The sequence below is a fragment of the Orycteropus afer genome, unplaced genomic scaffold (assembly GCF_000298275.1).
Source record: "Orycteropus afer afer isolate SDZICR_OR568_19922 unplaced genomic scaffold, OryAfe1.0 scaffold00060, whole genome shotgun sequence".
Lineage (NCBI taxonomy): Eukaryota > Metazoa > Chordata > Mammalia > Tubulidentata > Orycteropodidae > Orycteropus > Orycteropus afer.
Genome location: NW_006921647.1, coordinates 8,441,478 through 8,456,655, shown reverse-complemented (window position 1 = coordinate 8,456,655; position 15,178 = coordinate 8,441,478). Strand labels below are relative to the sequence as shown.

At 35.8% G+C, this 15,178-nt stretch overlaps 1 protein-coding gene across 1 annotated transcript; it reads right to left on the bottom strand.

Moving 5' to 3' along the window:
* Window positions 1–4,991: 4,991 nt before the first annotated feature.
* Window positions 4,992–12,371, bottom strand: LOC103195852 (cytochrome P450 7A1). Its single transcript, XM_007939488.1, has 6 exons — window positions 12,292–12,371; window positions 10,608–10,848; window positions 9,165–9,751; window positions 7,753–7,883; window positions 6,034–6,209; window positions 4,992–5,291 (listed from the first exon to the last, which is right to left on the bottom strand). The coding sequence occupies exons 1-6, from the start codon at window positions 12,369–12,371 to the stop codon at window positions 4,992–4,994; spliced, it is 1,515 nt and encodes a 504-aa protein (XP_007937679.1).
* Window positions 12,372–15,178: the final 2,807 nt, after the last annotated feature.

Sequence of the window (15,178 nt, the reverse complement as noted above, 5' to 3'; positions counted from 1 at the left end):
TGAATAAAACACAATCACTCTCCTTGTAGAGCTGCCAACACTTGGACTCACTCCAAAAAAGTGACAAGGGTACTTACAGCCAAATTTCTGAGAACTGCCTGCTGAGTCTGCCTGATTGCAAGGTCTCCATGGCCAAAGCACCTGTGGGGACATCTACTCTCCCTTCTCTGGGGCATCCTAGGGGCCCAGGAGCAACACACCTATGTTACCTGGAGCACTGAGTACCTCTGGAGATGTTATTATTATGCTCACTGGACCATCCTCCCTAACCATATTGTACTAACACATTAAAAAACAAAAATTGTGAAGAAAAATACTTTCCTCAACACAGTCCCCTACATGTACATAATTTTATGTATTTTTTAAAACAACAAATTTTTTAAATTTTTTAAAACAACAAAGTCTGCTTCTAGGGGAGTTTAAATGAATTTCACTTTTTTCTTGCCAGAGAAGAATAAAAGATTACATCTAGATATAGTGCTGGTAATGGTGAAGAAGAAGATAATCAAAACCCCATCACCTCCTTCTTGGTTCCCTCATTGCTTTCTCTTCTCTGAAGGCTCAGAGGAACCAAGGAGATAAAACCCCAAATTGGAAACTAAATGAAAATGAAGTACAATTAAAAAGCACAACTTAAATCACTTTAAGTAATCTTTTTTTAGTAAAAGTGAATGTATCAAGATTTTAGCAAGTGGTACATCTAGGTTTGAGTGAAGGATATTCATTTTATTCTTTAAGCTTTTCTCAGGGTTTGAAATTTTGCAAAATAACAAGTAGGAAGGGAATCATCTCTCCACTTGTGATCTCTCCCTTCTCTCATAACCTCTTCCTCATTGGCATTTATAATTCTTAAAACTGTCAGTCTCTTTATCTGTGATAAATTGTTCTAAAACTGTCAAGTGTTGATTCTATATTTTAATTAACTTTGCAGTAGGTTGCTGCTTCTGGTAAATGGAGTTGAAGACACCAGAGATTGTTGTTGTAACTTTGTGGACTCTGTGAAACCTGAGACATATGATCTGGAGGGGGTGGTCTTTAACATCAAAAGCACACGGCTCAGTTCAGTAGATAGAACATTCTCTGTGCAACCAAGGACTTCCAGACCCAGGCCCACCCTATAACTTGCTGTGAAACATTTTCAACAACAATGGCTTCCCTTCTCTAGATGTCAGTTTCTGAAGTATACACCAGATATTTTTAACCATTCATGATGCTCTATGAAACATTGATACTTCTTGGTGTCACCTTCTAGGTCTAAGTCCATGAACTGACGTCACCAAGGTGGTGTGGGAAGGGAAGATAAGAAACTCTATTTCATTGTCTGTTAACCAGACAGGTTGAAGTGTTAATCTCAACTGCCTCAAAAATGTATCGCAGTGATTTTAAGAGGAACAACATGAGATTGCAGTTAACAACTCCATGTTATTCATAAGAGAAATACCTTCCTGTTTTAAGATGTGCATAATATAAGATTGCAACATTGTAATGCTGCATTTGATTATACAGTAGCTCCTTCCCAGGGCCTTAGGGTCATTGCAAGGTGAGTATCCACAGCCTCCTGCCTGCTGTCCCGGAACCCTCTGAGCATGGTGACTGCAGTATCCCCCACCCTCTGGCCTAGTGATGCTTCCAAATAGGGTATTTTAGGACAGAGACAGCATCTTGGATTTTGTTTACTGTGGCTTATCTTTCCAATGACCCGAGTCAAGACAGTCTGTCACCTGGACTTGCAGCAGAGCGAAGAGTGCTGGCTTGGGACTTGGAGCAACCTGGATTCCAATATGTCCAGCTCTATCAAAGCCCATGTTGTGACATTGGGTTGGTGACTTAACCTTACTGGAGTTTCCTCTTTCTCCTCTGTAAAATATGGGTGATAGCAGTATGAACATCAAAGAACTCTTAGGGGGACTAAATGAGATGATGTAGGTGAAGTGCTCAGCCTAGACCTGGACCAGAGTAAACTAAATAAATTTAGTTACTACTATTTCTTCTAGTTCTATTTGATCTTACAATAAACTAAAAAAACAAACTCATTGCCATTGAGTCGAATCTGACTCATAGCGACCCTTCCTTGGGTTACTGAGGCGGTATCTCTACTGAAGTACATTACCTAGTCTTGTCTGTGGAGTGACTGGTGGGTTTGAATCGCCAGCCCTCTGGTTAGCAGTCAAATGCCTTAGGCACTACGCCACCAGAGCTAGGTTATTATAATTTTTTAAAATTGTATATCATTTTCCAAAGAAACTTTTCTTTTTTAAATGAGATGGTTTAGCCTTGAATATACTTCTAAATTAAGGTTGTTTACAACAAAATTATATACAGTGTGGTAGTTAAGTGTGTGTCAAATAGCTGGGCCTGGTTTTGTGCAGTTGGGTAGCTGGATATAGTATTCCCCATGATGAGACTGGTAATCAACTCCATGGTGGAATCTACTGGAGCAGCTGAGTAGCTGCCTTAGGGAAGTGGTCTGCTTCCAGTATTTAAGAAGCTTCAAGAAAGGTCTCCATTTTTTTGGTATGTTTGGACCCTGCATGTAGCCGAGTCTTCCTTCAGCAAGCAGCCTGCCATGTTTCTTGCCAATCTTGGGACTGTCTCTGGACTTTAACTAGTGGACTTGAACCATGTTGTTTGGTAACCTCGGGACTGTGCCATTTTACTTGTCAACTTTGGGTTTGTCATTTGTCAGCCTCAGCAGCCGGAAGCTGCTTGAGTTAAGAGAAGCCTTCAGTTTCAGTGGGCTGGAAGCAAGAGGTCAAGCTGAAGCCCAAGGTCAAGAGGCTTTCACCTACCCCCTAGAGCTGGTATTTTGAACTAGGACCTCTAGCCTGCAGAACTGTAAGAGAATAAATTCTTGTTTGTTAAAACCATTCATTTGTGGCATTTTCTAGTAGAGCAGCACTAGGTAACCAAAACATACAGCTTTTAAAATGTATTTCCCTCACACACTCTTAAAAAAAAAAAAATTCTTATGCAAGTCCATTTTTCAAAAGTTAACAAAATTATAGTGCAAGAAAAAAAAAGGCTTTGGTATTGCTATGCAGCAGGGATCTGTAAACATTTTCTCTGAAGAACCAGTTGCAAATATTTTAGGCTTTGCTGCCACACAGTGTCTGTTGCAGCTACTCAAACCTGTCATTGCTAACTAGAGCTGCCATAACACTGCATAAAGAAATGGGCCTGGCTGTTTCCTAATAAAATTGACTTACGGACATGAAAATGTGAATTTCACATCATATTGCACATGCCATGAAGTATTAGTCATCTTTTGATTTTTTTTTTTTCAGCCATTTAAAAATGTAAAAAATGTTCTTAGCTCTCAAACTGCACAAAAAAAGGCGGTGGGTCAGAATTGGTTCACAGGCTTTAATTTGCCAATTTCTGCTATCTAAGAATAAAGATGCAAAAAGATGTATGGATGCACTTTGCAACTGATAAAATACCACATAGAAATTTAGTTTATAAGTTTCCTATGAAACAGAATTTTGTTCATCTTGAACTGAATCCAAATGAGTTTAATTTTCTTGATAGTAAAATAACTTTCTTAAAAGATAATTCCATGCTATTTATCCTACTTCCGTAGTGATACTGCCTCAGAAACCCAAGGAGGGGTCGCTATGAGTCGGGGCGACTCGACGGCACATAACAACAACAACAACAACATTAAATAACAAGACTAAAATTTTCAAATAAATTTTATGTAGTATGGGATAGATTTTGGGTACTGATGATTTCACTTTCCTCATGAACAAAACCAGAACAAAATTTTTGTAGCTTACCAGTAGGGAAATGTTTTAACATTCTGAATATTTAAAAATTTAAAACACTCATATGTAGTCATACTTTTATTTCTGAAAGATGACTTATTTAAAAATGAAATATTACATATAATCCTTTCTTAATATCTTAATATAAAAATGATAAATATAATTTATATATAAATGTATAGAGAAATATTAATAGAAACTTCATAGCTGATAACTCTATAACTTAAAATATTTTACCAAAGGTCTGTGGTACACAACAGTTATACACTATCACTTTGCCTTAAATTATTTTTCCTTCAACTACAAGTTATTTAAAGATAAAAAGTTTTTAAATAAAACACAATGCCAAACTATACCTAATGAACTCTTTGCATATTTCATAATCAAAGCTTTTAAACGGTCATTTTTATCTAGTTTACAATCTCCAAATTATCATATGAAAGCAACATTCTTTTCATTGATATGTACTTAGTAATAACAAGAAAATTCCTTTTTATTCTCTAAAAAAAATCTTCTCATATTACTATGGAATCAAATCAAAGAGGAGATAAGAGAGTTAAAACCTGTCATAAACATTAAAATTTCCAGCAACAGTAAATTAAAACATAAAAGGAAAGTATGAAAACCATCCTTAATGTTTTCAGGATATTGATATCATCATTTTAAAAGCTCTGAATACTGGATATAGAGAAAGCTACAAACTATTTCCTTTTTATTAAAAAGCAAGACATACCCCCATTAAACTACTCTTTGTTATAATATCTTCACACCTAAAGAAACCCCAGTATATAGTCAAGAAATAGTACAGTTTCACTAAAACATGAATTTATACCTTTCTCAATATTGTTGTGTGGTCTTCGTTAAAATATAGCAGTTTCCTTAGGGAGAGAGGAAAAAAAAAAAACCCAGTCTGCTAATTACAACAACTTCTTTCTGGAAGAAAAAATACTTTTTTTTTTTTTTCCTCTGAAAGTAATAAAGTTCACTCTCTGGCTAATGAACATACATTCACTTATTCAAACAAAAACAAATTATTGTGCTTCTAGAAACTAGTTCTTTTCGTAACACAGATTGAGATTCTGAGATCTGGAAACTGTCACCAAAATGTTAAGATTCACAAGCAAGTTTCAGTGAACAGCATTGGATCTGCATTTTTGCAGAGGGACTGTTAAGTGATGGAATTTATTCTACAATTCTATCTAGTGTCCTCTTTTTCCAAGCATAGATTCATAAATATTTGAATTTATACTTAAACTCAATATCATTTAATGGTGGTAAAACGCCCAAGCCTGCACGGGATTGGTCCAAAGGAGGACATTTAACATGACTGTCCACGAGCTCAAGTTCAAAACAGGAAAGCATCAGAAACAAAAACTGCTTCATTTCATGCACAGCAAATAATCGTCCAGGACAGATTGTAGCTCCTGACCCAAAGGGCATAATGTAATATTTCAATTTGACTCCATTACTATAGAAGGTGTTCTTTGCTTTCCCATTTTCATCAAGATACCGATCATATTTAAAAGTCTGCAATAAAAACACAAAGAAAAAATATCCATAAAATCATTTTAAAAGAATGTATCACTTTTTAAAAATCTAATTCATTAGTAATTTAGTAAACACCCCAGATCAAATTGTACACTAATAAAGAACAGGAGTTTAATGAGCACTAAAGGAATAGGAAAACTTTATGCTGCCCTCTACCCTGTCTGGAAGACTAGAACTTTGGTTAGGCAGAATTATGAAGAAGGCTCAGATCAGAAACTAGATGAGCCAGTATATTATCCAATACTCTGGATTTGGTAGCAGGTAATTTTTAAGGAAAAAGAAAAGTGACAGCTTTATTATCATGATTACAAGTATAATCTAGCAGAGATTATGTGAGCACAAATAGGCATAAAAATAAAAAACTCAGGCCATCTTCCACATTTTCCAAAGTATATGAATTTTTTACATGATTAAGGAGACAATCCCAAGGGCACAAGGATCAAATGACTAGTTAATTTCCTCTTCATTTGGCTCTGGATAGACATCACATAAGGAGCTCTGGAGGTGTAGTGCCTAAGGCATTTGACTGCTAACCAGAAGGTTGGCGGTCCAAACCCACCAGCCACTCCACAGAAGGAATACTGGGCAATCTACTTCTGTAAAGATTTAAAGCCTTTGAAACCTAAAGGGGGCTGCTATGAGTTGAATAGTTTCAATTTGATGGCAGTGAGTTTGATTTTTTTTTTTTTTTTTTGAGACGTCACATGGACACTGAACTTACCAAAGGGTCTGGATAGATTTCAGGATCTAAGTGCATCAACTGAGGATAAAAAGCTATGAAGTCATCTTTACGGATGTTAAAGGAGCCATCCTCAATGTCCAAAGTGAAATCCTTTTTCACAGCCCAGATGGTCAGGGAGGCACTGGAGAGCCTCAGAGACTCCTTGATGATGCTATCTAAATAGTTTTAAAGGAATAAAGGAAGGTAGGTAGAATAGGGGAGAAGAGAAGGAGAAGGAGGAAAAGAAAGAACAAAGAAAGTACTTAATGACCACATAATATAGAGTCAGGAATACTTCTAGTAGCTAGAACACAATGATACAGACTAGAGAGGGTGGCTGGATAAATATTTCCCAAACATTTTTCAGTTATCACTGTATTATTATCAATTAATTATTCAGTTGTGTCTAAATGTTTTTTTTTAATCTAATAATATGAGCTAATAATAATATTTTAATAAAGATATAATGTTCTTGGTCATCAATGGGAGTTAGGTGTTCATAATTTTATGGAAAAGTAATCTTATTTCTACATGAAAATAACTAATGAAATTGGGAAAGTCAGCAAATTGTTTATATATGAATTATTCAAAGTTTATCACTTTTGAGATTAAATATGCTGATAACTCACTTCTAAAAAAAAAGTTTTTCCACATGTTTCATGCAACTTCAATTTAATGTTTAGAAGAAACCATTTTATCTGATGCTGTATGGTGATGCCCTTCTGCCTGAAGAAAATACAGGGACAACAAGAACTATCTTGTGAATAATAATTCAATATATATATAGCATAATGAGAAGATTCAGCTTGACCTTCCAGTCTTTTATCTTTTTTAACAATACTGCTTTTGGTGCTCATCACATGATCTTTTAAACTCACAGAATGCTAGCACTTTACTTTACAAGTGAGAAAAGTCAAGTCCCTAAAAGAGAAGTGCTGTATTCAAGGTCTTCCTCATTAGGGACAAGGCTGACATGGTCCCTAAGTTTCTTACCTCCTACTCCATTCCACTAAGACATTGCCCTTGAAAACACAGAGTGGTTTCTTTCCTTTAGAAAAAAATAAATAACAAAAACGAAAAAGAAACCTCTTCCTTGGTATAAAATTACAATTCTTCCATATTTTCTATACAGTATATTGTTGCTGTTGTTGTTATGTGCCATTGAGTCGGCCCCGACTTGTAGTGACCCCTTCCTTGGGTTTCTGAGGTGGTATCACTACGGAAGTTGATTGCCCAACCTTCCTTCTGAGGAGTGGCTGGTGGGTTTGAACTGCCAGCCTTCTGGTTAGCAGTCAAGTGCCTTAGGCACTATGCTACCAGAGAAAAGCAAAAAAGCAGAAAAATAAATTAACCTTTAATCCCATCAACCAAAGATAACTAAAGTTAATTGTGGCTCTTTGATGGTACTTTTTCTCCCTTTGTTTTATTTAAATGAATAATATGCTACCATTAACCATAAGAGTAGTGTCAGATAAGCGTAATAACAAAGAAGACAGACTAGGGTAGTTGCTTCCATTTGACTTTGGGCAGTAACTTAACCTCTATGTACCAGGTTCCTCACTTGGAATATAGAAACAGTATTAGTCCCTCATCATAAGATTGTTATGAGAATTAAATGAGACAATCATATGAAATATGCCTACAACTTTAACTTAGTACATATTGATGAGGACTGTAAGTAGTGGTGCAGGGGAAATAAAAGAGAAACATAGTAAGCACCTAAGATTGGCATGTCATTCAGTTGCCTTTGATTCAAACGAATAAAATTGTCTTCAAAGCTGATTTTTTGACCAGCATCTTCTAATGTTTTATTCACTTCTTCAGTAGCTGCTTTCATTGCTTCAGGGCTCCTATTAAAAGTTAAGAGAAAAGAAAAATATGTACATATATACCAACAGGTCTGCAAACAAACAGGCATTTCCCCCTTTCTTTTAACTAGGTGGTATACCAATAGTCATGAGGATGGTACGGGACTGGGCAATATTTCATTCTGTTATACATACGGTCACCATGAGTCAGAGCTGATTTGACATTAACTAGCAATAACAATAAATATAAGAGAAGGTGGAAAAAAGGATTACTTTTGACTCACTTATAATGTGTTTGGATACTGACAAGAATTGTTGCCTCAAATGGGCCTTTTCTATATAAAAGTGAAAATGTGGTCAGACTTTTATAAATTGATGAGTCTAAAATTGGCCAATGCATAGTAATTTAGAAGAAAACTCTAAGATAAAAATGATGAAGTACCTGGATAAATTAAATTTACTCTTATAATTCATCTGATTTCAGACAGATCAGCTTTCTTTTCCATTTATATTATGATTTATTGTCATAGCACTTTGAATGGGAAATGAAGACTTTATTTTAGAGTATGCAAGTTCACTGGAGCATCAGAGTCACAGTAACCGATCGATATTACATAATTACAATACACTAAGACTCACAAATGTACTAAAAATTATTTGTGTGACTATCATAAAATACGGCTACTGTTACATGCACATCTTACTTTATTGCCTGTTGGTTTATTGTGTTTTGCAGATAATGCATTTTTTACAAATTGAAGATTTATGGCAACCTGTGTCAAGGAAGTCTATTGGCACCATTTTTCCAACAGCATGTGCTCAATTTGTATTTCTATGCTCCATTGTGGTCATTCTCACACTATTTCAAACTTTTTCATAATGCTACTGCACACTTAGTAGTGTAAACATAACTCTTATATGCACTGGGAAACCAAAAATTTATGTGACTCACTTTTTTTGTGATATTAGCTGTATTGCAGTGGTCTAGAACTGAACCCGCAGTATCTCTGAGGTAAACCTGTATAATTTTATGATTGTGAAGATTGTCCATGGACTTAAGTCAGCAGTCACGAGGTGTAGGAGCTAAGGCATTGGACCAGATGGCCTAAATTGACTCCAGTGAACTGTGTGGCTTGGGACCCATTCCTTTTCTTGGAATTGTTCTGCTCTAAAATGGGCTTACCAGTCACACCTGCTCAAGTGTTTGTGGGGATGAATGTTGATGTCTATTAATGTTGATGTATAGCATGGGTTTTTTTTTTTCTTTTTAAGTTAAAATAGTGAAATTTCTGCTTTCTATAAAATAAATAAACAGCTAGTTACCTAATCATTTGAAATAAGCTCCAGAAAGTTGCCGGAATGGTGTTTGCTCGTGATGCCCAGAGCACAGCAAGGTGCGTCTTGGCCTTCTCCAAGTCATCGAAGGTGGAGAGCTGGTCATTGAGCAGCATGCGCAGACTGACCAGGTCTGATAGGCAGTTTCGCCTGCGGAGGTTCTCGTGCCTCAAGCCCTCAGCCAGCTTCTCCCGGGCGTAGTGTGCAGCCTTGAACATGTGAATGGGCAGGCCCGCTACCAGGGCAGGAAAGATCTTGTCAAACTGCTTGAAGTTGTCAAGGTTTCTTAGCATAAGTGCTCTTTGTGAGTCTTGCCTCGTGAGATCTTTGCCAAAGAAAGTTAAATACCCAGCTTCAAACATTACTCGGTAGCAGAAGGAATACATGCCTTCTGTCTCCCAGGCAGCCATTTTTGTTTTGGGAAGGGCCGAAGGTCTCATGACAAGCTGGAGGTTTTCCATCATGGCTTCCGTGAGGGCATCCAAGGCATCACCCTGCAGGGTTTTGATGAAAGTCTTGTTTATGTTTTCACTGGTATGTCCGTCATTTGGGTCAATACTTCTATGCCCAAATACCTGCAGCAAATAAAACATGTATGAAGAAAGAATTAAACCAGATGCAACACTAGTAAATGGCTGAAAGACAGATAAGGTATTTTCATAATTTTCTGCTTGTTATATAAAGGTAAATTGCTTCTTCTGTATGATTTTATTGTAGCTTACAAGTAAATGGCCTAATCATACCCTTCCTTCAAGGCCATGTACATCCCAGGTCTTCAGGGAAACATCTCTGGATTACAATGATTTTCTGTTTCTTATTTATTGCACTCTAATTTGGTACTAATCCACAATATTTTGTCATTAGTTCTCCTGTATATTCTTTGTAGAGTCTTGGCATCACATGTACTTTAACTAGACTTTAACCTACTTAGTGGCAGAGACCATGTCCAATATTTCTTTGAAGAAATTCAGTAAATATCGGATAACTGTTTTCTCCATAGCTGAGCCTCTTTGGTTATATCTATGTGATATCAAAATACTTGGTTAATTCTTTAACAATATTAACGATTGTGTGGCATGAACATGGCAGAAAAATTATTGAATGCCAAAGTTTTCCATTACACCTCTTGTGGGAGTTGTGTAGACATGGTGGGCAAAAGTGAGATGGTATCTATCTTACTCATACAGCACAGCACCATCTGGCTTTGCAAGGTGTTTAATTTTTAATCTTACCCTCGTTAGCTGGTTAACAAATGACAAACCTATCATATGTCTACCAGATTAGTACCAAGAGGTGATGTCTAATTTGGTTTATTGTATTTCTGAGAATCTCCAGATAAAGGTAACTCTCTTGAACATCTCTATCCTTAAATCTATTCCTTATAGATAGAAAAAAAAAACAGAATGCTGTATTGTATGCAACATTGATTACCTTTGCAGAAGTTGTGAAATTAAATTTTCTCCAATCAAAGTGTTTTCCATGGCACAATACCTTGTGGTATGACAAGGGATTTGTGATGAAATGGACATATTTTCCCATTAGTTTACAGGTAAAAACATGACCATGTTTCCTTTGATTTGCTCTGAGGAACTTAAGAGGATTGGCACCAAATTGCAGAGCACAGCCCAGGTATGGTATCAACCCATTCTCCAGAGGAGGTTCACCCTTTCGCCTGTAAAACACAAATATATGACAGATATGGAAAATTACACATTTGGTTTTTAATCTACTGTTGATAAATGCTTTTTTTTGTTGATGGTGCCCTACTGTTTTGCTAACATAATGGATTATATTAACATATAGGTTGTGAAAATGATGACTATATCCATCCATCCATGCATTCTACAAATATTTTTTGAATGCCTACTTTATGGTAGTCACTTTTCCTGATGATGAAGATATAAAAGTCAACAAGTTTCTTGCCTTCAGTGTAGACATGAAACTACAGTCTAGTGTTTATATATTTTCAAAATGTCATTTCCCTAGTAATTCAAACAGTTCCATTTAATTGAATACTATATAACAGAGAGGAATGCAGAATTGAAGTTTTCAAAATATTCATAGTTTAAAAATTATTATTCTGTAATAATAGCTCGAGAGAAGGAGAATCTCATTTGAGAAATTAGCTTGTTATAAAACAAAATTGGGTAAGATAAATATAGACAGAATCATTAATTCTAATTCATTTTTTTTCTATTTTAAATGTCCATATTAGAAAATATGAAATTCTTTATTTTCCAGCATGATGAAATGTCTTTCCTTATCATGATAGTGTAAAATAATGATTTTATGTTTCTCAGTTTGAGGATAATTAGCTTAATTAAAAATAGAAACCATTAAGCATGAAATAAAATATCTGAAAGGCCAAAAATGGTAGACACACAAAACAATTAACACAGCTGATTATGTTCTGGGAGCTATTCTTCTCTTTCTGAGATGGACATAACAAAAAAAAAAAAACCCACAGTCCTCTCCCTAAAAATACTCTCTGTGCCAATCCAAAGTTAAATAAACAATGGATCTGGCCCTGACTCTATTTATACTTCTTGTATTCTTCAGCCAATTATAAATAAATGATACATACGAATAAAAATGATGTCACATACACTTAGAAAATCCCCCAATCCACCAAGATTTATTAATATTAATAAGAAAAGAGTAATAGAATAATCAACCCAGGCTATAAGATTGGTCCTGACTTGAACTGAGTCTACATAAAGTACTACAAAAACTAGCTGAAAGAAGATATTTACTGAATCAGAGCATCTATTTCATCCACGTGCTAGAAAGAAACCTTTTCCATTGCAGCTTCCCTTGCCACTTGTATCCTTACTAATTCAGACTTCTTTATATACACTCATAAGCACACACAAAGATCTTATAAGTTTTCTGTCAGTCGTATTATACATTTAGACATTACCACTAGTATGTGTCAATACTAAAAAGTATTATATATATTTGTGGTTTGATATAATAAAAAGATTCCACTTAAAAAATTTAAAGAAAATGCAAATGTGTCTAAGAACAGAAAGCCAACTTTATTATATAGCAAAGAAACTAAAAGAACATTAAGTGAATGAACTAAAAGACAATTTAAAAATAAAACTTGCCTTACCTTGTCCTTATTCCAAGAATAAGCCACAAACAACAGCACACTACTACAACAATGCCCCAGATCAAAGATACTGTTACCATTTTGAATATCTACTGCAAAATTCCTAGGGAAGAGAATCTATGGGTAGACGGAGAATGTTGCTGAACAGATACTCTAGCTAGAGTTTTTATATAGAACCCTGATTCATTAACTTGAACTTGAGTGACCAAAGCAAACAATTAACCATTTGTTCATCCTATTAGGAAAAAAAAAAAAAGGTATAAACTGGCCTTGAACTAAGTCCACAGATATCAGAAGAGGTTCCAAAACAATCAAAGACCTGTAATACTTGATAAGTTGAAGGTCTTTCAAACATATGTTGATTTAACATTGGGACCTGGGGACAACAGCTAATATTACTAGCTTAGTATGCTAATAAAAAGAACAAATAAATCTGTTTAGGATGAACATATACAATAAAGATATAAAATGTAATATTTTAAAAAATAAGCATAAATCATATATCATGCTAATATGATCTTGTTACCTTTTGGAGAAGAAATCAATTTAAATGATTTACCTGAGAGATATGGTGGTCAAGTTCAAAGAAAAGAAAACTGGGTGAAATGTTTCTGCTCCTTCATGTTCAGTGCTTTTAAAAATTATAGACATTTTACTATGTATAGTAACACATGACTTAAGTACTGTGTTCAAGGAAGAAAGTATTCCATATAAATGCATCGTCCAGATAAACAAAGCTTATTTTAATTATCAAAACTTTCAACCTAATTTTTTCTAATTGAAAATATGTTTATTAATTTTTCTGATCATTAAAGTAATGCATTTTACTTCAAGTAATTTAAGACTAACTGAAACATGTCTTCATAGAAATTGAAAGTCAAGTCATACTTTTACCTCTCCTCCTTCCCTTTCAAGGAGCTCTGGTGGCACAATGGTTAAGAGCTTGGTTGCTAACTGAAAGGCTGGCAGTTTGAACCCACCAGCCTCTCCTTGAGAGAAAGATGCAGCAGTTTGCTTCTGTAAAGATTACAGCTCTGGAAACTCCATGTAGCAATCCTACTCTGTTCTATGGGTCATCATGAGTCTTAATCAATTCGATGGCAGTGGGTAATGGGAGTCCCCAGTCATGGAATACCTGCAAGGTGCAAATTGTTAAGTGCTCAACTACTAGCTGAAATGTTTGAACCCACCCAGAGCCACGTGGGAAAACAGACCTGGCTATTGGCTTGTAAAGAAAGCCTACGGGGCAGTTCTACTCTATACACATGGGGTTGCCCTGAGTCAGAATTCACTTGATGGCAACTAACAACTAACAACTTCCCATTTAAATAAATATTAATTGAACTCCTATTATATACCAGGAACTCTTCAAAGATGTTCCAGTTACAGACATTAACAAGATACGAGCTCTGGTGGAGTAGAGTAAGGCAATTGGTAGCTAACCAGATCGGTGGTTCAAACCCACAGCTGCTCTGCAGGAGGAAGATGAGGCAATCTACTTCCAAAAAGATTTACAGCTTTGGAAACCCAGTGGGGGTCACTAAGAATTGGAATAGACTTGATAGCAGTGGGTTTGGCTTTTACTCTAATGGAGACTGTATAACAATGTTGTTGTTGTTATGTGCCTTGAAGTTGGACCCAACTCATAGCGACCCCTCCTTGGGTTTCCAAGGCAGTATCACTACGGAAGTAGATTGCCCCATCATCCTTCCGAGGAGTGGCTGGTGGCTTTGAACTGCCAAATTTCTGGTTAGCAGTCAAATGCCTTAGGCACTACACTACCAGAGCTCCTGTATTCCAATGGAGAGGCATAATAAACAAGTAAGCAAATACATTGATCAAAGTGTTATGAGTAAAACAAAACGGTGTTAGAGAACTATTGAGGGATGTCGGGCAACTTTATATAAATGGTGACTAGGGACGGTCTCTTCAAGGTGACATTTGAGAGCTACACAACAGGAAGGGCTTAGACATGGGAAAATCAGCAGGAAGAGTATTACAGGGAGAGGAAACAGCAAATGCAAAGATATTGAGTCAAGAATGAACTTAGCATGTCTGAGGACCAGGAAAGAGGTGGGATAGTTTGGAGCAGGGTGAGTGAGGGGGAAATTGCTTAAGATATAAGGACAAAAATAGGTAGGAACAAGATCATATAGAGGATGACATCCATGTTGAAGAATATTGATTTTATTCCAAGTTCAAAACAATCAAAGTTTTAAATAAAGACAGGACAAAATCTGATTTATGATTTTAAATTCACTTTGGCTTCTATGTAAAGAAGTAAGGGAAGAGTGAAAGTAGGAATATCAATTAGGAGATGAGGGAAGCAATGATACCACCCTGGACCAGGCTGCTAGCAGAGGAGATGGAGAAATGTGGCAGATTCTGATTATATGTTGAAAATACCGCATCCTTTTCAGCGTGTGCATAGTCTTCCATTGATAAGTGTATCATAATTTATTCAGCTGAGTTCCTATTGACAGATGTTTTAGTTGTTTCCTATTTGGAGCTGTAGAGTCCGTAGATTAATTTCATACATCTTGCCTCCTCAGAGACCACAAATCTTTTTTTTTGTATGACACATGACCATAATTATTAACTCCAGTTATTATATGGCAGTAAATAGATTTTCTTAGAATCTACTTACGTTTTTATGGGGGGGCTTATGTACATTAAATGTAGTTAGACTAATAGGCTGTTTTTTAAGTTACTATGTCTTTTTTTTTTTTTTTTTTCAACATGACGCTTAAAAAGTTAAATCTATACATGACCTGTCACTGTCAGAGGAAACATCAATTTAGTATCCAAACATGACTGAAAAACAATGTAATCCTTTAGTCTCCTCTCAAATAAACAAATACAAATACTAAAGAAAAGGGTACATGGA

Bases quoted from the DNA above. Each gene is read 5' to 3' on its own strand.
- LOC103195852 (XM_007939488.1), bottom strand. From the start codon at position 12,371: ATGGTAACAGTATCTTTGATCTGGGGCATTGTTGTAGTAGTGTGCTGT. The intron at 7,884-9,164 runs GTAACTAGCTGT...AACTTTTAATAG, and splicing joins AGCTTATTTCAAATGATTAG to GAGCCCTGAAGCAATGAAAG. The intron at 6,210-7,752 runs GTGCTTACTATG...AAAACTATTTAG, and splicing joins GAATGACATGCCAATCTTAG to ATAGCATCATCAAGGAGTCT.